Source organism: Macrotis lagotis, chromosome 8 (assembly GCF_037893015.1).
Source record: "Macrotis lagotis isolate mMagLag1 chromosome 8, bilby.v1.9.chrom.fasta, whole genome shotgun sequence".
In the NCBI taxonomy this organism is placed as follows: Eukaryota; Metazoa; Chordata; class Mammalia; order Peramelemorphia; family Peramelidae; genus Macrotis; species Macrotis lagotis.
The window spans coordinates 122,678,834-122,702,720 of NC_133665.1; the positions used below are offsets into that span (position 1 = coordinate 122,678,834).

Genomic DNA, 23,887 nt, shown 5'->3' on the forward strand with positions numbered 1-23,887 from the left:
TCCCAATGAAAAATTCCACCTTCTGTAGGAAACTCTAATATCTCTTAATTTGAGTATCTTCTTTTTCTCATTATTTGCTGTTTATCCAATAGCATTAGCATACTGAAAGAAATATGCATATATTATATACATTGGATATTTTGTATTTATTTGTTTACATGTTTTCTTCCTCATTAGACTGTAAGATCCTTGAAGGCAAAGTCTATGTTTTGCCTTTTTTATCTTCAACAGTCATCATATGGTCTAACATGTAATACTTGTTTTAATAAATGTTTGTTGACTGAATAAATGACCCTTCATGTTCCTCCCTTTATAGTACACACAACCTAGTCTTAAAAGCAAATGTGAAATCAGTAAAAAGCCTGGAGGAATAAGAACAAAAAGGGGAATCTACATGAGGGGACAGGGATGATCAAATCACAATTCAGAAGAAAACAACTCTATGACATTTATAATCAAAGCCTTAAAGAAAAACTCAAAAAACTTAGACACAGATTAAACTAACATTCCTGAAATGGATGTAGTAATATTTTTGGAAATCAATCAATCATTCATTCATTCAATTAATTAACTATTCCTTCATTCATCAACTCATTTATTTGTTTGTTTCTTTGCTTGTTTATTTATTTATGAGTGAATTGAGAGTATCAGAAGAGAAAATGAAAAAAGAAACTAGTCTATAGAAGAAAGAACTGGACCGGGAGAGCTGGGCTGTGGGATGTGGGATGTGGGCAGGGTAGCCTGGATGGCCGTGGCATCCGACTGCCTGAGGACTCCCCTAGACACATCCCAGGAACCAAAGCCGCTTTCACCTCAGCCGGCTCTCAGGGGTATGTGTTCTAGAGATAAAAGCAACCCTTTGACCATGACCTAGGGATGGCATGGATATCAAATTCCAAGTCCCTACAAACAAAATGGAACTGAGAAAGGTAGACTATCTTTTAACTCCTTGAAGGGCAAGTAATTCTTGGCCAGAAGATGGGGAACAATGCAACAGACAATTTCACTATCAACAGTACCATTGACCATACCATTCACCAGACTGTGGCTCCAGTGGTATATGTTTTAGTGTTGGTGATGGGCTTCCCAGTCAACTGCCTCTCACTCTACTCTGGTTACCTGCAGATGAAGGCTAAGAATGAACTGGGGGTCTACCTCTACAAGCTGACTGTGGCTGACCTCTATATCTGTTCTCTGCTCTTCTGGCTTCAGTATGTTCTACAGCATGATGACTGGCCCCAGGGAGACCTGTCTTGTAAGATCTGTGGCATTCTTCTCTATGAGAACATTTACATCAGTGTGGGCTTCCTCTGCTGCATTTCCTTTGACAGGTACCTGGCAGTAGCCCATCCTTTCCACTTCCACCAATTCCGCACTGTGATGGCTGCTGCTGAGGTCAGCATGATGATCTAGGTCAAGGTAAATTCATTTATCTTAGCAGTATATGTTCCAGGGAGGTACACATTGATAATGAGGTTGACACATGCATTATCCATGTTTGGAAGGCTCCAAAAGAAGGTGTTGGAGAGAAGATGGATTATACTGACTCACAAAGTGAAGGTCTACAGAGTCATTGTGCTGACCTCATTGTTGTATATTTATGAAACCTTCACAATCTGCCTGCACTATACCAGGAAACCAAACCACTTGCATTTAAATTGTCTTAGGAAAATTCTGAAGATCACCTGACAGAAGAAGATACTGGACACTGAGGTCCTTTCATAAACTAAACTGATAAGCATTCAAACTTTACTATAGAGAGCACAACTATGATGGGCTGGCCACACTGTTAGAATGCCAAGCATACACTTGCAAAAGTAATTTTCTGGGAATTTACAAAGGGCAAACACTCATAATGGGGTCAGAAAAATCTATGCAAGGGCACTAAAAATTTCTCTTGAGAACTTGGGATAGGGGTAGCCAGGTGGCACAGTAGATAGAACACAAGCCTTGGAGTCAATAACTTTGGGGTAAGAAAGTAGAACACGACCACCCATCATAGTATGCCCTCATCATAGTGCTGTGTTCTGTGAATCCAGAAGAATTGAAAGAGCTTAAAGCAAACATGGGATGCACAAGTTTAGAGAACCCACTCTAACTGTTGATATGAACTGTCTGTGTCAGACCTATCATAGAGTATTACAAACTGGGATTGGTCTGATTAGACATAGTCAGATATACTGTAATGTCTCTAACACAGTGATATAATTTTGGTTCTCTTTGTCAATGAAGAATATATGTGTATGCACACACATATATGTATATGTGTACATATATTTATTTGGGTATGTAAGTAAATATGCAATGTCTTTATGTATGCTCACATATATACACACACACACACATAAATAAAACAGGGAAATGGGTGGGAAAGAATACCAAAAAAGTAGAGATAGGGCAGATTAAGAGTGGAATTTATACTGCGAAAAACAAGCTGTAACTAAAGATTAACAAAAAATATTTATAGCTTTTTTATTTATCATATAATGGGAATCTGATGGGATGGGATTGTTATGCAAATATGGTTTGAAAATATGATAGAACACTGATATACTAAAGGAAATGATTAAAAGAATGGTTTCAGAAAAAACCTGGGAAGAAATACATGAACTGAAGAAATGTGAAGTAAACAAAATCTAAAGAAAAATTCATATAATGAAAACAGCTTCACAAAGACATATTTGAAAGACTTAGTAACTGATCAGTACAATGACAAACCATGATCCAGGAAGACTAATGATGAAACATGATGTCAATTTCCTGTTAAAGAGGGGAAGGATTCTATACAGATTGAGTCACATTTTTGAAACATTTTTAATGTTAAAATTTGCATTGTTAGATTATACTTGTTTGTAACAATTCTTTTGCTTTCCTTTCATTCTAATTTGGGGTGGAAAAGAGAGAAGGAAGATTACTGATAGAAAAAAAGATTATATTATATATACACATATGTATATATGATATAAGATACAACTTACACACACACATAGACAAACAGACATATATACATATATATATATGATATATATATATATATATATCATATATACTCATTAATACAATGAAAAGAAAGTATGGACATTGAAGGGAAATTAGGTACTCCTATCTGAGCTAATAAAAGAATGAATATAAAAGAAATGAAAGACAGAGAATAACATAAATATTGGCAACTCAGTAAATTTGAGATTCCTTAAGGCAATGGGAAAGAGGACATATTGGCAAAAAAAGAATCAAATTAATATAAACAAAAAATTAAATGACACAAAATAATTCATACACAAGTGCTTGTTCAGTTTTATGTCTTATGGGTTTCATGGAAGAAAGTACAATGATTATAGTCCCTTAAATGAAATAATTAAATTCCCCAACTAAAAGTAACAAATAGATGAATAGGTTAAAAATATTTCTTACATTACAAAGAATAGACAGAAGTCTATCAAATCTAGAGTTATTAAGGAGGAAAAGAAATAATATGTATAATGTTGCAGGCAATTTCAATTTATCATTCATTACAAACACAATTTCAGACAAGGTAATAACAAAAATTGATATTATCAATCAATACCAATAGGGAAATCACACTATACTTAAAAGCATCATAAATAATGAAAATAGCACAATGGAAACTACAAAAAGATTGCTATGTCAAATTTATGAAAAAATAAAGAGAAAGAAGTTAATGTGAGGGAAAGATCTTTAATTTAGACCTAGAAATTACCTTCATGGTCATTAGGAAACCAAAGCAAAGAGAAATTGAATAACTTCCCCAGGTCAGCTGGTATTCAGCCAACAAGAATTTATTCAAAATACATTATAGATAATAGGCACTATCCTAATTGTTGAGAATATAAATGAGTCTCATGATTCCCACAGTTTCATGGAAGAAAGACTACTTGGAAATATATATATATACATATATATATATATATATGTATATATATATATATATATATATATATATATATATATATATATATATATATATATATATATATATATATATATATATGATTCTCTTATCTTCTAAGAAATCCTATCTTTCACTCCCTGGCTCCAAATCTTTAAATTGAATACTGAAAACTAATATTTTCTGTTCATTTTTCGAAACTTGTCTCTTTTCTTTCTATATTATATAGCTTATAACTCTCATTCATTTCCTTCTCTTTTTAAAATTTCTTTATCTTTTTGCACAGGTTTATTTTTGTTACAAAATTTCCTTCCGCTCTTCCTTCCCACCCCCCCCTCCCCTCAGCAGCAGTCAGATTAACATTGTATATACATATTTTTGTATAGACATTTTCCATGTTTACAGATTAGTCATTTTCAGTATGAGGAATTAGGGTTAAGGGAAAGAGATACCTGAGATAATTTTTATATAATGTTTGTCAGATTCTGAAGATTTGGCTTTTTAGTTTTAGTTTTAGTTTTAGTTTAGTTAAGTTTTGTTTTGTTTTTTGTTTTTCTTCCTCTGCAAGGAGATAACATTATCCATAAGCCTGTCTAATACAATTATCCTAGCTCTCTGAACTGCTGAGAGGAACTGCTTTCATCAAGGTTGATCATCTCACAATGTTGTTGATGTGTACATTGTTCTCTTGGTTCTACTCCCTTCAATCAGCATCAGATTCTGAAACTTATTTCATGCTTCCCTAGAGTCCAACCATTTATGGTTTCTTAAAGAATAATAATATTGCATAGTGTTCATGTTCTTGTTTGGCCATTTCCAAACTGATGGACAACCCCTCAATTTAGAATTCTTTGCCACTACAAAAAAAGAGCTGCTCTGAATATTGTGGAACATGTGGGATTGTCCTAATTTTTATGATTTGTTCTGGATATAGTGTTTCCTTCACGTTCAGCATCTGCTTTACAAAAATGATTTCTCATCATATATTTCAATCCCTGAATGTTCTATTAAGATCCAAACCTACATTCTAAATCTTCTATGAGATCACAATATATATGTGGAAATGAATAATCTGAAATAGTGATAGTCCTCTCCCTCCTTTGGATCTAACAACATTTTTGCCTTTTAATAGTAAAGATCATGATATTTGTGATAATTCTTATATATTTTGGGTCTTTTTATTATAATTTAGTTTCCACAATATCAGGGACTATATTTTATCTAAACTTTGTATATCTTTGAGAACTTAGCATGTTTTACTATGTACAAAAGATGACTACTGACTATTGCTATCGATTTGGAATATACATATAAGTAGGCAGACACATAAAGATATATTACATGCACGCATACATACACACAGCTATATACGTATATGTGTATGTGAGTGTGTAGAGAGACACATCAAGATTCCAAATGTACCCACACATATACATAGACAAACACATGTACTGTTCATTGCTAGTGGAGACATTGGTGTTTTTAATCTATGTGTTTACACAACATACAAACTGATATGTACATATATGTATGCATGCAAGTATGCAAAATACATGCCTACACATATATTCATGCATATTGTATTTATATAAAATATATACAAACATATCTATCTATTTAAATACACATACACCTAAAACTTCTCTGAGTAGGTATGTATAACTTTGATCCATTTAACATTTACATATATAAATATATACACACACATATATTTAGATAAATCTATCTATCTATCTATAATTTATGTATAAACACACCCTGTAATAGTAATTCCTTACACCTAAAATGGGAGAAACAATCTTATCTGAGTTTGAAATTCATTAGAACTCTAGTCACTCTCTGCTCTGAACTAAGCAGGAGTTAGCATATGACATGTACCCACAGGTGACTGGTTAATACAATTTCCTTCATATTAAAATCAAGGCATATTCAGTGTAATTTAGATCCCTGTTTCTTTGCTGCCACAGGGGCTTGTGTCAACCTCAGACAGCAGATGCAGTCAGAAGGATTAGCATAGATATTAAAGTCACTCATTACCTGCATGTCATGATCAGAGAAGGTGAGAGAGGACCTTGTCTCCATGTCATCATGTAACACAATGTTGAATCAGATTCAAATAACATCCCTGAAGTACAATAACTAACAGATACTATAGAAACCACAAAGGTCACTTTAAAATATGCAATTTTAATGTATAATATGTAAGACTTTAGTTTTTTGCACAGAGAGAGGTATTATTGTTTCATAAAATGTCAAAGACTGAAGCATTACTATAATATTTTCCTTGATTCCCAGACAATGGACTGCACTACAAGCAAAATTGACTAGAAAGGTATTTTTGAACCATCCATATTTAAAACAGTACCTCCTATGGGATTCTGGGAAACAACTTCATAATGTATCTTAGTCTATATTCTCTAATTCAATGGTTCCAGAATACATTTTGGAAAACAGGTGTGGTAGTATATATGTATAAATCCAGAGATAATACCAAAGCATTGATACTTTATTTATGATCAGAGTCTCATAAAGGGGTTACCCTTCATTTTTGAAGAAGGTCATTACATCAGGGAGGTAATATCATGACAAACATGTGAATTGGATTTGAGTGAGGGAGTGCTACGCTAAGTCACCAGTCTCACTTTCTCCTTCAGAGTCACCTGAGTCCATTGGCCAGCTATGAACTAGGATGACTGGAGATGGCCCAGGTCCCAAGGCAATCAGGTTTAAGTGACTTGCCTAAGGTCACACAACTAGTAAATGGCAGGTGATTGAGGCCAGATTAGAACTTCCATCTTCCTGACTCAAAAGCCAGTATTCTATCCACTGGACCACAAGATAATTAAATCCAGAAATTTAGACATATAATATAAATCTATCATTTTACAAGATTCAAAAACTGAAGCCCAGAAAAATTAGAGGATGTTCTTATAGTACCATAAGTGAAGAACCAAAATTAAAACCTAAATCACCTGATGTTAAATCTAATTCTCTTTCCAATGTACTCTTTGCCTTTTCTGAATTTTCTATGTGGGATACAGATTGTGTATGTCTATATTTTGATTTAAGTGAAACAGTAGTTTAACCATTCAGGCCAATTTCCTTCCCTACTTTTCAGAAAACCCAAAAAGAGGAGTCCTTAGCAAATTATTAAGGATAACCAAAATATCTCTTGGGTAAAGTAGGTTTTTAGAGTTTAAAATAAACAAAAGAGGTCACCTGATCCTTTGGGAAACTTTCCCCATTGGTAAAAAAAATAGACATTTGTGTGTTTTTTCAAGCTCTTAAGAGTTTAGGGAATTAGAAGGGATTTTTGAAAGTGTTTTTAGAATTCTTAAGGTGAGACTCCCTTTGGATGTTTATACCTAAGAGAAGATCATAGAATGACTGACTTTGTCAATGAATTTTAGATGAGACAACTCATCATTTTGCAGATGAATGAAATGATGCCTAAAGACATGCTTTTTTTTAGGTTTTTGCAAGGCAAATGGGGTTAAGTGTCTTGCCCAAGGCCACACAGCTAGGTAATTATTAAGTGTCTAAGATGGGATTTGAACCCAGGTACTCCTCACTCCAGGGCAGGTGCTTTATCCATGGCACCACCTAGCTGCCCCCCCAATCACACTTTAACATATTAAAGAGTTAAGTCATGGCTGGGCTGCCTGTCTGCCCACGTGGATGGTCACCAGCATGTTCACGTGCTCCCAGGGGTGCGCCAGATGTTCACCGAGGTACTGCAGGAGCATGGGGTCCGCTATACCCGGGTACCAGTGGAGCCCGGCCTGAGGCACTGCCAGTGGGTGGAACCCCAGCAGTGGACCTTCACCTTGGTGGTGGAGAAGGATGCCCAGGCAGCTAAAGAGGTGTTTGCGGAGCTAGGCCTCTGGTGGCCCAATGCGTACATTGGTTTGAGTACTATGGGCAAAGACATGTCTGTGAGCAGAATTGAGGCTGCCATTGACCAGGCTGTGGCGAGTGTCCTGAGCCAGGAGGATATTCAGCACTGAGACCAAGTCATCACCTTAGAGCTCGTGACCCAACCTGGGCACCCCAGTGTCTCACCTACCAGTGGCTGTGGGAAGGGGCCTGATGTCTTCTCCCAGTCCTGGGAGCGACTACATGAGCTGCAAACCCTGCTAGACCCTGAACTCCAGAAGTCTTACCAGCAGAGGGGCATCAAACTGTGTGCCTTTGAGGATTTATGAGGCTGGTGGCGAGACCACGTCCACCATCTAAGTCAGGAGGAGTCTACCATTCAGCCCTGTCTCCATCATTTGTCTGATGGAGATCCTGGACAAGTCACTTCTTGTTTCCTTGACTGTAAAATGAAGGACTCAAATGAGATCTCCAAGTCCTGTCTCTCTCTGGCATCCATTGTTCAAATGGGAAACCTAGCATGGTATAGAAAGCACTGCCTCTGGAATCTGGGCAGGAGAGAATTTTGAATTTAGATGCCAGGAGTTTGAATCCTGGCTCTGACAGTGACTAGCTGTGTAACCCTGGGCAAATCATTTCACTTGTCTTCTTCAGTTTCAACAGAAAAATGGGGATAATACCTCCTGGGGTTGTAATGAGAACTATTTGTAAAGTGTCTGGCATATACTAGACAATAAATGTTCCCCTCCTTCTCTGTTTGCTCAGAGAGGGACCCTGTGTAAAAAAAAAAAAAAAAGAGTTAAGTCACAAACTAGGCTACATTTAGTCTACTCTATTTTTGGTGTCACTCTTCCCTATTCTACTTGAAAAATCCAATATCATGGCATTCTCACCAAATTACAAAGCTGCTCATTCCATTTTGGGAAGGCTATAACTCTTAGAAGGTTCTCCCTTTGTGAGCAGGTCCACCCATTCTGGAGAGCAATATGGAGCTATGTCCGAGAGCAATAAAAATGTTCATACCCTTTGATGCATCAATTCCAATTCTAGGTCTATATACAGAAAAAAATCATAAAATATTGGAAAAGTCCCACATGTTACAAAACATTCATAACTTCTTTTTGTAGTGGCAAAACATAGAAAATTGAGGGCATGTCCATCAACTGTGGAATTGTTGAACAAGTTATGGTATATGTTGGAAGACTATAAGAACTTGTTCTATAAGAAACCATAAATGGTTGGAATCTAGAGAAACATAGAATGAAGTATAGGATCTAATGCTGAGTGAAGGGAGAACTAAGAGAACAGTGTACCCAATAATAACAGCATTGTGAGATGAACAACCTTGATGGAAGCAGCTCCTCTTAGCAGTTCAGAGAGTTAGGACAACCATTATTAGTGGCTATGGATTATGTTACCCCCATCAAAATAAATAAAAACAAAACAAAACTATAAAGAAAAAATCCTTCAGAATCTGATGATTTAGATTCACTTTTGTAAAAAAATCTCTTATGTATATCTTTTACTTAATCCTGATTCCTCATATCAAAAATGACTAATCTGTAAACATGTATATCACAAATATGTATATGCAATATTAACTTGGCTGTGTACCTCTCAGGGCAGGGTGGGGTGGGAAAAAAGGATGGAAGGAAATTTTGTTACTTAAAAATATGCATAGGTATATGGATATATGTTGAAAAACTTTTATAACAAATATTTGGAAAAACAAAATACCAATAAAAATTAAAGTTCTCCCTCAAATTACACAAAAAATTCTTCCTATAAGGCAAAAGTAGCATAATATACTGGCAAGTTTTAGATTTGGAGTCAGGGATCTTTATTTCAACTATTGACAAACACCCCCATACACACACACACACACACACACAGAAACACACGCATGTTTGTATCTAATGGTAGCTATCTCTAGGGCTATTCAAATCAACTGGGGAAAACAAAAAAAAAAGCTGCAAAAAATATTTTTTGTTGAAAGAAGCTCAAAGTCTAATGGAAGAAATATATGAAAAGGTTTTTTTTTACATTTATACATATTTTAAATATTATTTTTTCAGGTATTAAGAGATCACTCATTTATCATTTTTGGCATTAGTTTTTTTTTTTTTTTCCCAAACTGAAGACTTTCTTCAACAGCTATCCATACTGTTCATATAGTTTGAGAAGTAAGTATTCTTAGTGTAAAGTAAAATAGAATTACCACTGTCTATTTCATTGGAAAATGGCAACAGAAAAAAACAGCGACACAATATTTTTGTTTTCCTCTCATATTCATAAAAACAATAAAACCATATAGTATTGTGTTAAATATAGTTTCAGATATCTTTGTCATTTTTTTTAAATTCAGAGATTTAGATTTTTCAAAATAAGTTTCCTTTTTAATTAATCATGATTTCACTCAATTAACCACGAATTAAATTAACCTAATTTGAGCTGTCAATTCTTTATAGCAAATTACCTGTGAATTAGCTTTTCCATCAGGAAAAATTGCTTAGTATTTGGTACATATGCCTTCAAAGGAAATTTCTAGGTCTAAGGGCAGGAACATTTTACTCACTTTCTTGGCTGAATTCTAATTTACTTGCAAAAATTGTTGAACAATTCACAATTATACCAAAATGCATTGTTATATTATAAACATGCATATATTCATATACATACACACGAAAAAGCACCAATATTGAATAAATCAATCTTTTATTGACTTTGGTGCGTTCTGACTCAGTAACTGAGTTTCCACTGAAATTTATTATTAATAATGTTTTTAAATCTTTGTAAAGTTTGAGATTATTTTACAATAATTTTATTAGAGAAAGAGAGAAATATTTGTCTTGCTTGACTCTAACCAAAGTATGATTACAAACATCATCTATATCAGTTCATGGTTTCTAACTAGCTCCAACTGACACCTTCATTAGATATACTTTTTGATATATCTACTTTTCAAATCTAGTGACACTGTTAAATAATTATTTGATATATGCTTCAATGCAAGGAATAAACAACAGCACATTTGTTTGGCTGACAAATATGTTGGATTATAAAACAAAAGCAACAAGGTGCTACTATGAAAGTATTCAAAGCCCCAAACAGTCCTTGCTTCTAATTATCTTTACATAGGAAGCTGATTACTCTTTTAAAGGAAAAAATGATCAATATAACTGAAATGGCTTAGTATTTTGAAGGCAAGTGCAATTTTTTTTGAGCATATGTGATCAACAAATTGTATAATTTATCACCAGTTGTCTCAGATTAGTAATTGGAACAGTATATCTATATTTGAATTTTATCCTACAGAATGGTTTGCTTTGGTGTAAATATTTCCTTTTATAACTAAATTGGATATATAATGCACTGATATAGATACACAGAGTGTGGGAGAGAATTTAGTCAGTACTAGAATTGTATCAGGCAACTCAGGTTTAAATGTGTTACCTTAAGTAAGGCAATTTTTTCATGTGGCCTTCAATTTCTTCATCTGGAATATTCCATCACACTGTCCATCTTTGATCCAGAATATCACTTTTATAATTACTTTAGCTATGAATTGATAAAAAATATAGAGTTTGTTGAGTCCCAGTTTGGACAACATATGTTGAGTCCCTTTCTGGACTCCCTCAATCTTTCCCCAGGTGATGTTGAAGGGGCAGGAAACAAGAGAGACAAGAGAAGAAAAGTATGACAAATTCTCCAAGAACCCCAAGTACTCTGTTTATTGAACCAATATTACTGCTTAAATATCCCTCCCAGGTCCTTAATCTACTCCCACTCCTGAGGCACTTAGTAAAACAAGACTCTGGTTCTCAAGGACATCAGGTGAAGATAATTTTGAGTGAGTCCACACACAACAATCCCTAACATATCCCCCTTCTTGCCTTTTTTGAAACAAAATTATTACATAATGAATGCCACATGAATTATAAACAAAAGTTCAAAAGTAGTATAAACAATAGTAAAAACCAATATTCCCAAATTCCTTGAAATACCTTTTATCCCCAATTTACAAACAAAGATTACAAAGTTTTTTCTTTTGCCAGCAAAAAACCTTTCAAAACAATTAAATTTAAAACACAAAATAAAAGGAATAACATTTAACTTTACCTATTTCAGAGTTTAGACATTAACACAAACACAGAAAAGAATTCTCTTGTATCATATTTACCAAGCTGATATTGATACCCTGACCAGTACCAGACCTCAGAATATAGAAACATTCTTCCACCTGTCCAGACCAATAGAGAGATGAAAAATTCCCTATAGATGTTCAAATACACACATACACACATATCCAATCAAGACTAGTCAACAGAAATATAAACCATAGGCACAGACTTCATTTGGAAAAAAAAAATCCAAATTTCCCAATCCCAGAAAAAAATCTTTTGCTTTTCTCTCAACTAATTAACCATGGAGTTTCCCAATCAAAAACCTACTGAAAAACATAGTCATTGCCCAACCCCCTTATCCTCCCCAATCCAGGAAGAAGGAATGGGGGTTCCTTGATTTCTAAAATAAGTTTTTGAGAGAAGGGTTTGAATTTCAAAGTTTCAAAAAACAAAGATTTCCCTTATCCCTCCCACCTCCCTCTGCAGAGGATGAGTGTGGCAGAAAATGAGACAGAGCATTTGAAATTATTTTAGATGTTGACAGTAAAATTTGGAGTTGTTGGATTTTGTGAACAGTAGCTATCACCATAACAAAATGTCCAATAGCATGTAACACCTTCTCTCAACACATGAAGCACAGCTAGTGTGCCATTCACAGCCATGGGAGTGGGTTCTCTGCATCCTGTTCATGGCACTGGTACTCAGTGGCAGACTGCTACCTGAGGATGAAGCTCCATCCCCTGGGGCAGTGCCTCTGAGAATCTACTTTGTTCTGACTCCTCACTGTTGAAAACCATTTGTCTTTCCATTTTCACTTTACACCTCCTTGATTAAAATCAACCCCCTAGGAACAAGTAAATCTGTTAGCTTCTCCAGAGTCCTCTGCTCTGGGATGTCACCTGGTTCTGTTGCCTGTATTTGCTGTGTCCTTATTTTGGATTTCACTCAGATAACTCCACCTTCTTGTTCCTGTACAGGTGCCATATGTTGAGTCCCATTTCAGGCACCAATTTGTTGAGTCCCAGTTTGTAAATCATATGTTGAGTCCCTTTCTGGACTTCCTCAATCTTTGCCCAGGTAAGTGTTGAAGGGATGAGAGAAAAGGGGTGGGAAATAAGAGAAGACAAGGATGACAAGTTCTCTAAGATTCTCAAGTACTCCATTTATTGAAACAAATACCAGTGCTTAAATATCCTTACCAGAACATTAATCCATTCCCACTCCCATGGCACTTAGTAAAATAAGACTGTGGCACTCAAGGACACCAACTGAAGATAATTTACAGTGCTCTCACACACAACGCTCCCTAACAAAAGCTAATTCCTTCTGTTTCTCTCTCTCTATCTCTTCTCTCACTGTGTTTCTCTTCCTATCTTCCTTCTTCAAACATGTTAATGAAACTTTAATAAATTAGATAAGTTGGTTATTAGATGAAATGCATTGTTTGTCATCAGTTGCACATTTAAAAGTTTTCCAGTTTGGTAGGAACTGGAAGAGACCAAGCATAGCTATTAGGATACTTAAGAAACTAGGATCAACTATATATAACAATGAAATATGAATTTAATGGGGGAAAATGTGTAATTTACTAATGGAAACCTGTAAAAGAACCATTCAGAATTCCCTGGATGTTCCATGGAAAGGTTTGAGAACAACATTGACTTTGCATATGATATGATGGTACACCTAGAGAACCCAAGAAAATCATCTTAAATACTCCTCAAAAGAATTAACAAATTCAGCAAAGAATCAGGATATAAAATAAACCCACATAAATCATGAACTTTTCTATATATGAACAACAAAGTCCAAGAGCAAGAGACAGAAAAAGGAATTCCATTTAAAATAACTGTAAACAATATTAAATATTTGGGAATCTAGGTCCCAAGACAAAACCAGAAACTGTATGAGCACAATTACAAAGCTCTCTTTACCAAATAAAGTCATCTAAATAATTGGAAAAATGTCAAATGCTTATGGTTAGGTTGAGCTAATTAAAAAAATGACAATTCTAGCTAAATTAAATGACTTATTCAATGTCATATCAAACTACCAAATAACTACTTTACCAAGCTAGAAAAAAATAGTAACAAAATTTATCTGGAGCAACAAAAGGACAAGAATAGCATGGAAACTGATGGAAAAAAATGTAAAGGAAGGTGGCCAACTGTAGCAGATCAAAAATCATACTGTTAAGCAGCAGCCATCAAAACTGTCTGGTACTGGTTAAAAAGTAGAGTAATGGAGCAGTGGATCAAGATAGGTTCAAAAGAACCTGCAGCAAATGACGACAGCAATCTACTATTTGAGAAACACAAAGACATTATTAAACACTGAGATAAGAACTCACTATTTGACAAAAATTGTTGGGAAAACTGCAAAATAGTATGGTGAAAACTAAGCCTAGTTCCACATCTCACACCCTATACCAAAATAAGGTCTAAATGGGTACAGGATTTAGACATAAAGAGCAAAACCATGGATAATTTAATAGACCAAAAATACTCTATTTATCTGATCTATGGAAAAGGCATAAATTTATGACCAAACAAGAATTAGAGCACACTATATACTGAAAAAAAGAATGATTTTGACTTTATTAAATTAAAAATGGATTACACTAATAAAATCAGTGCTGTCAAAATTAGAAGGAAAGCAGAAACCTGTGAAATGTTCTTTACCATCAGGAGTTCTGATAAAGGTCTCATTTCTAAAATATATAGAGAACTGCATCAAATTTATAAGGTCAGAAATCATTTCCCAAATGATAATGGTCAAAGGATATGAATAGACAGTTTTCAGATGAAGAAGTTAAAATTATCAATAATCATACAAAAAATGCTCCAAATAATTGTTGATTAGAGAAATGCAAATTCAAACAACGAGGTATCATCTCTTGAAGGGAGTAAAGCCAAGAGAACAATGTACACATCAACAACATTATGAGATGAACAACCATGATGACTGTAACTCCTCTTGACAGTCCAGAGAGCTAGGACAACTGTATTAGACTGGTTATGGATTATATTATCCCCAACCACTGAAAGAAAAAAAAACAAAATAAAACACAAGAAAATAACACCCCTACTGAATCTTATGAACATTTTATAAAAAATATTTCATGTATCTCTTTTCCTTAATCCTAATTACTCATGCCAAAAATTACTAATTTCTAAATATGTTTAACATATGTATGTAAAATGTTGACCCGACTGTTCCACACTAAGGGGAAGTGAGTGGGAAGGAAAGGTGAAGAGAAATTTTGTAACTTCTAAATATGCATGTACAAATGGATGAAAAAAAAACATTGAAAATAAAATAAAAGTCAAATAAAAGTGGTTGTTTATGACTAAGCTTTCCAAAAATTGAATGCTGAGAGAAGAAGAGAAAAGGTGTAATATTCTATCTGATGACACGAATCTGATGGAATTTGATGATCCTTCTGTATTTAACATCATTGATCTGAAGACAGACTAGGCCTCAAACATCATCTATTCTAGCCTTATCTTTTTTTTTTTTTTCTTGTAAGGAAGCAAGGGCTGATAAAAAGGTTTAGCTTGATATTTACATTTCCCCTCTGACTTCTTTGTTGATGAATTAGAGGAAAAGCTGAACCTTAAACTCATGGTTAACCCCTCCTTATATTAGGAATTTCACTTTTTGCTTATTTTAGTCCTTGCTTAAAATAGCATTTCCCTTAAAGTTGTTGCAGCTTTACAAACTGCAGTTTTTATTTTAAACAATGTGTGTTGGTTTTTATTTCCAGAAAGAAATTTTCACAATCCCCCCTGATATAATGATTTCTCCTCTCTTGATTAAAATTTATCCTGTATCTATATTTTTTCTTTGGGATTTAAATAAGCTCAAGCATTTTGGAATTTCAGACATTTTCCTTATCTTTATAGTGTATTTCCTCTTGCTACTGTCTTTACTCCTGTCCCCTAAAACTTCTATAACAGTGGTACCCTTTATTCCATACTGACCACCTAAACCTAAACTCCCTTATATGCTTTGAGGTGAAAAATAAATGAACATAGTTATCAAACTTGATATCCAATCTTCTTTTCCTTGTATATAAAAACCTCTTGCCCTTCATTCACTTTATCCCATCTATTCCCTTCCCCATATTATATTGCTGTGAATAATCAATCTATGAGTACATTTCTTCTTTTATATGAGTGGTGGTAGAACATCAGTGGGATCTTCCATGCTTGGATCTTGAAACAAAATACTGTGAATCTGCTTGTCCTGGCAAAAAACAAATGATGAGTTAATTATGGAACCAATATGAACTCTTATAAGAGTTTAAATTCTACTTTTGAAGAGTTTTTATTTTGTTATCCTTCTCTGTTCCTATCTGGAGATTATGTCTTTCATTTCTCTATATTTTGTGCATATTTCTATTTTTCTAAGTTGTTGGGTTGGAACACTATATATAAAGTACAATTACTTGGCTGCATTGCATATTTTGTAACCCTTGTTCCTATACTTTTCATTCACATGTTGAGCTTTTCAATCATTTCTCATGCACAATATCTAACTAGGTCTCAGATATGCTTTTTATAGATATATCACCACATATTGTGAAGCTAAGCATTTTCACTTTTACTCATCCCTACATTCTAACTTTCCTTTTTCTTTTCAAGCAATCTATTTAATCTTATTAGTTTTTTCTCAATAATATAATTTTACTTTCACACCTATCATGAGGGTAGTGGATCAAGTGCTAGACTCAAAGTCAGAAAGACCCAGACAGTTACTGTGTGAGACTGGGAAAGTTATCTAATTTTAGTCCTCCTCAATTATATCAACTAAAATATAGATATAATAAATGTAATTTGTTATTAGACTTTTGTGAGTATCAAATCAGAAAAATTACCTTGTTTACTAAAATTATTTTTAAATAAATCAAATATCAAAGTAAGAATTATTTTCTATCAATCTGAAAATTAAATCTCTTCCATTACTATTTTTAGTACCATGCTAACTTTCCTAATTCTGTCTTAAAACTAACCAGTATATGACTTCTAACATGTAATCTAACTCTGGAATTCTAATATACATGAGTTGTAAGAACTCTTCTAACTTGGATTAGAAAATGAGTTACATTGTCAGTGCCTTTAATGGAGGTCATTCTTACATAGATATTAAGGTATAATTCATCATAAGAATTAGAATTTTGAGGTTATCTTTGTTATTATTAGTATGCAAACAAATCACATAACTTTAGATGAAAAGACTGAAATTTAGAGAGCTAATCAGTAATTCAAAATCATTTAGCTCATTAGTAGCATAGCCAGGTTTCATAACAACACCAACCAAACAAACAATATCAACAATTATCAATCCACAACAATAGCAATTAGTATTTAAATAGCATTTTAAGGTTTGCAAAGCTCCTTATAAATATTAACACATTTGAAACTTGCCAGTATCCTAGAAGTTCTCCAATGTAAACATAAGGAAACTGAGGAAGCTAGAAGTTAAATGACTTTCTCAGTGTCATGTAACTAGTAAGTGACTAAGTCTAGATTTGAATTCATGTCTTCCTAATTACATTTCAAACATTTTTTACTCATCATTCAAATTAGTTGTAATATTCAGAGTTCTTTCTAATTTACTATGATATTGTTACTGAGTCATTGAATTTGAAGGACCTTAGAGTTCTCCTAAACTAAATACCTCATTTTACAGAGGAAGTCACAGAAGCCCTAAGATATAACATTATTTATTCAAAACAACTACTTATTGTCAAGGTACAGATATAACACTAAATTTCTGGTTCCTTGTGCAATAATCTTATTCTATTTTCATACTGACCTAGGTAGCATGAACCCTGAAATATCATATTCACTAGTCACAGATTCACCGATTTATAAAATTAGAATGACCTATTCCTCTAAGTAAGTTCAATTGGAATTCCTACAAATTTGGAGAACCTGGAGTTAGTAGTTAGAAAAATTATTTTTTGACTTCAAATCTCTTTATCTATCTATAAAATTAGAAGCTTGGATTTTGTGATCTCTAGGGTCCCTCACAGATTTTACAGATATATCTATATCTATCTATCTATCTATCTATCTATCTATCTATCTATCTATATATCCATCTTTGTAAAGAAATTTGGATTTCTAGTTCAAATATCCTACCATGTGACCAATCAAAAGGGAGCTAAAAATAAAGTTTTATCTTTTGATGACTCAGAAAATGAAATTTAAATGTAAATTTATTTCCCTGAAATTAGAACTCAGGTGGTGAAAGCAGAAAAAGTACTGACAGATATTTACACACAGAGAAAAAAATGTAACTTCTGAATACATTATCAGTTTTTCAAGCAGCAATATCTTTTAAACAATCTCTTTACAAATCATTGAAATATTTTTTTCACTCTCCAAAATACTATTTTTTCCTTTTCCTAGTAATGCTTATTTTAAGCTGCACTTTTTAAGAAAATATTATTCAGTAACTTAAATTCATTCACCACAGATTACAATTATAAAACTTTTGCTTTGAAGTAAGCATTTTCAAATTGAAATCTCAATTGTTATAATTGTCATTGGAATTGAATTATAAAAAGCATTCTTTCTATGATATGATAAAATATTTTATCTAATTTCTTTTTATAAATCATTGCCATTTTCCATGAAAGAATATATGAGATAGTTCTATAAATCAGGAGGAAAGTATTAGATTCACAGTAATATTATTTCCAAATATTTAGGATATTAAACTATTATTTAGATATATGCTATATTTATATAAATGTAAATTATGTATTTATCTTTAAAATTAATATTGTAAGTAATAATTATTTGAATACTTAAATGAAGTTATGATCTCATTGATGTGGATTGAATCACAGTAGATGGCTGATGCACATTGCAGCCTACCCACAGGTACTCAGTAGATATTATTTCCATTCTTTCATAGAGCTTCCATAAAATTATGAAAAGGGGAGATTTCCAGCCAAGATGGTAAAGAGAAGACAGGTATTGTGCTAAGTTCTCCTGATCTTCCTTCATATATAATATGAAACAAACCTCTTAACAGGAATTTGATAGACAAAACCCAGAAAAAGAAGCTAGGAGAAGAATATCTATTAAAAATGTCTGTCTTTGGGAATCCTGGTTGAGCTAGGGGCAGAGAGCAGAGAGCCATCAGGGTTGGGGTGAAAACTAGACTATGAGAGTAGCTCTCTGGGGTAGTTCAGTGGGACTGGAGGGGCAAGTTCCAGATCAGAGAGTTGCAGAGTGCAGCTGGCATCAATCCCCTGGGTTCTGGTAGTCTGGAGGACTGCAGACTCCATACTTTCATTTCAGTAGAATTCACTTACCAGAACAAGCATGGTAACAGCCCACCTTCCCCCAGGTTTAGGTATGGGAAGCTGAGCTCCCTCAGCTGAACAGGGAGACTAAATAACTCACCCCAGGTCCCAGCCCACACTATTCAAGGGTAAAAGTATCCAGCAGTTCAACTCTCCCCCCTCCAGGTCTAAGGAGAGGGTCTCAAATCAATATCACAGACACTCCAGAGAAGACAAGCAGCTGCCTCTATTGGCCAGGCAACTTGGAGTTACTAAACCCAGTGAGTAATAGCCTCCAGGGATCTCAACACCAAACCTCTGTGAACCAGTCCCTCCCCAACACAAGATCTTAGGAAAATGAAGAAAGGCCAGCATCAAGGGGATCCATAGAAAACTACCTAGAAGGTAAAGACACCAACTCAGAAAGAGCTAGAAATTTTGAGAATATAATTTGGATTCCAGCCCAGAATAATTTCCTTAAAGAAATCAGGAAGGAATTTAAAAAAGGAAAATTTGGGAAAAGAGAAGCCCAAGAGAAGTTTAATTCCTTGTAACAAGAAAACTAATCCTTGGAAAATACAATTGGAAAAATAAAAAAAATAATTCTTTCAAAACTTAAATTGGACAAATGGAAACCTCCTTCAAAAATAGAATTGAACAACAGGAAAAGGAGTTGCAAAAGGTAAATGAAGAAAATTGTTCGTTAAAAAAATAAGAATGGAGTCTCTGGAAACTAATGACTTCATGAGACAACAAGAATTTGTTAAAGAAAACCAAAAAAAAATCAGAAACATAGAAGATAATGTAAAATTCCTCATTGGCAAAAACACTGTTCTCAAGAATAGATCTAGAAGAGACAACTTAAAAACCATTGACTTCCCTGAAATTTTGAAGAGAAAAAAACTGGACTTAATATTACAGGATTTAGTGATGGAAGATTGCCTTGACATCATGGAACCAGAGGGCAAAATAGTTATTGAAATAATACATTAAGTCCCTCCATAAAGGGATCCTCAAATGGCAATAGCAAAGAATATTGTGGCCAAATTTCAGAACTATCAGATTAAAGAGAAAATCTTATAAGCAGCCTGAAAGAAATAATTTATATATCAAGGAGACACAGTAAGAATTACACAGGACCTGGCTGCATCAAGAATAAGGGATGGCAGGGTCTGGAATGCAATATTCTAAAGAGCAAGGGAGCTTAGAATGCAGCCAAGAATTCACAATCCACAAAAACTGAGCTTTCTCTTCTAGGGGAAAAGATGGATATTTAATATGATAGGAGATTTCCAGTTTTTCCTGATGAAAATACCAGAGTTAAATAGAAAATATTGCTTCAAACTGGAGACCAAGACACACATGAAAATATAGAAGAAAGGGAGGGAGGGATAAAAAATAGTCTACAATCCAATAAGATAAAATTAGCTATATCTCCACTAGGAGAAAGACTCTCATAACTCTCCAGAACTGTAACTCTGTTAAAGAGAATATATTTAGCCAGAAATAATGGTAATTCAAGACTTAACCATGTCTCTGATAAAATGATTTCAAGGCAATACTTCTTTAAAAAGGAAGAAATTAAAGAGATGGGAGGATGGAAGAGAGTGAATGAGGTAAATCACATTACGTAAAAAGATACAAAGCACCTATTGCAATAGAGGGGAAGAATGGAAGATGAGAGAACTGCCTAAATCTCATAAGATTTGTTTAAAGTTACCATACTCACACTCAGTTATGTTAAGAAATTTATCTTACCTTTCAAGTATTAAAAAGGGAAAGGTGACGGGTGGAAAGAGGAACTAATGGAAGGAAGAGAAGGAAGAAGTGGCAAAAGGAAAGGGGAAAGAAAGGGTAGGTGACTTCATATAAGGAGGAAAACTAAAGGTGGCTGTATTCAGAAAAAACATACTAGGGAAAATGGATAAAGTGACAAAAGGGGAAAAATAGAAACAGAGGAAAGTTAGCTTGGAGGGCAATAAAGAGGTAGTAATTATAACTTTGAATGTGAATGGGATGGGCTCTCCCATTAAATGTAAGCAAAGAACAGAGTGAATTAAAAACGAGAATCCTACAATATGCTGCTTACAAGAAACTCATTTGAAGCAGAGACTTACATATAGAGTAAAGGTAAAAGGTTGGAGGAAAATACATTTTTCTTCAGCTGAAGTGAAAAAAACTGGGGTAACAATCCTTATCTTAGACAAAGCAGCTTCAAAAATAGATACTGTTAAAAGAGATAAGGAAGGAAACTATATCTTCCTTAAAGGATGATATAGACAATGAAAAAGTAGGATATAGACAATGAAACACAACAATACTAAATATGTATACAGCAAGTGGTATCATAGCCAAATTCTTAGAGAAGAAGTTGATTGAGTTGCAGGAAGACATAGACAACAAAACTACTGCTGGGACTCCTCAAACTCCCTCTATGAGATTTAGATAAATCTTTCCATGAAATGAACAAGAAGGAAGTTAAGGAGATAAATAGATTGTTAGAAAACCTAGGCATGATACACCTTTGGAGAAAACTGAATAGGCTAGAAGGTAATATACTTTTGGTTCTGCACTAAATTGCACTTACACAAAAATTAACCATGTACTAGGGCATAAAACCCTAATAATCAAGAGCAAGAAAGAATCAATAGAGAATATATCTTTTGCAGATCATAATGCAATAAAAATCACATGCAATAATTGACCAGTAAGAGATAGACCTAAAACCATTTGGAGCCTAAATAAAGCTCATATTAAAGAATGGATATATCAAACAACAAATTATGGAAAGAATTAATTACCTCATCCTGGATAATGACAACAACAAAATAAAATACCAAAACTTATGTGATACGGACAAGGCAGTTATCAGGCAATATATTATATCTATAAATGTTTACATGAACTAACCAGAGAAAGAATAGATCAAAGAACTAAAAATTCAATTAAAAATTAGAAAAAAGAACAATTAAAAATCCCCAATTAAATATCAAATTAGAAATTCAAAAAATTAAACTGAAATTAATAAAATCAAAAGTGATAAAACTATTGAACTAATAAATAAAACCGAGGGTTGGTTTTTTATGAAAAAACAATAAAATTGATAAATCTCTGGCAATAATTTGATTAAAAGTAGAAAGAAGAAAACCAAATGGCTAACATCATAAAGTAAAACGTTAGTATAGCAGAATCTTGCATTAGACCAACACCTCACACCCTATACCAAGATAAAATCCAAATGTATAAAGGATTTAGACATAAAAGATAATATTATATGCAAGCTAGGATATTAAGGAATAGTTTGCCTGTCAGATCTATGGAAAGGATCTAACCAAGGATGGAGAGCATCATTAAAAACAAACTAGGTAATTTTGATTACATTATATTAAAAAGGTTTTGCACAGACAAAACCACTGTAATCAGGAGCAAAAGAAATGTAGTTTATTGGGAAAACATTTTTACAACTAGTATTTCTGATGAAGAACTCACATCTAAAATATATAGAGAACTGCTTCAAATTTATTAATAAACAGGCCACTACCTAATTGTTAAATAGTCAAAGGACATGCAGAGGAAATTTGCAGATGAGGAGATCAAAGCAACCCATAGACATATGAAGAATTGCCAATTTATTACTTATTAGAGAAATGCAAATTAAAGTGTCTCTGAGATACCACCTCATACCTCTCAGACTGGCCAATGTGACCAGAAAGGATAATGATCAATGTTGGAAGGGATGTGGGGAATCTGGGACACTAATACATTGTTGGTGGAGCTGTGAGCTCATCAAACCTTTCTGGAGAGAAATTTGTAATTATGTCTAAAGGGAAACAAAAATGTTCATACCCTTTGATCCAGCAATACCACTATTGGATCAATACACTGAAGAGATTATGAAAAAGGGTAAAAGCATCACTTGTATAAAAATATTCATAGCAGTCCTGAATGTGGTGATAAATAAAAGGAAATTGAGTGGATGCCCATCATTTGGAGAATGGCCGAACAAATTGTGGTATATGTATATTATGTACTATTAGAAACTAAGAGGATGGTAGTTCAGAGAAGCTTGGAGGGATTTGGATGAACTAGTGATGAGTGATAAAAGCAGAACCAGAAGAACATTGTACACCATAACAGCAAGAGGGAGTTGCATATCAATCTTAACAGACTTTGTCATTCCTTCAGTGCAAAAATCAGTAGCAATTTTGTCTTATCAGAGTTGGAGAATGCCATCAAGTATCCAGAGAACAATTGTGGAGTTTGAATAAAGACCAAAGACTATTACCTTTAGTTAAAAAATCATAATCTTATTATATGTTTGCTTGCTATCTCTTTTATTTTTTCCCCTTAAGCATATCATTTTTCTGTCAACAGATTCAACTTAGATCAATATACAGCATGGAAACAAGGTAAAGACCAACAGACTGCTTTCTATGGGGAGTGGGAGAGGGGAAAGTGAAATTAAAGGAAAAATTATAAAATTCAAAAATACACAAATTCAAAATAAAAATGTATTTTTTACTTTGTAGGGACTACTTCAACACTTATATTTTGCATAACATTCTTTGATCTATCTATTCATCTATCTATCTATCTGTCTATCTATCTATCATCAACATATTTCTTCTTCTGAATCAAACATTTACTCTATGACATTCTACTTCTTGGATAGAAACC

The 23,887-nt window shown here is 33.8% G+C and overlaps 1 protein-coding gene across 1 annotated transcript; it reads left to right on the forward strand.

Annotated features, from left to right (window-relative positions):
- The first annotated feature begins 745 nt into the window (after nt 1-745).
- On the forward strand, nt 746-8,112 carry LOC141496536 (carbohydrate deacetylase-like). The gene is given in 3 exon segments (XM_074199034.1): nt 746-830; nt 956-1,395; nt 7,555-8,112. Coding segments are annotated over 3 exon segments (1,083 nt in total).
- Nucleotides 8,113-23,887: the final 15,775 nt, after the last annotated feature.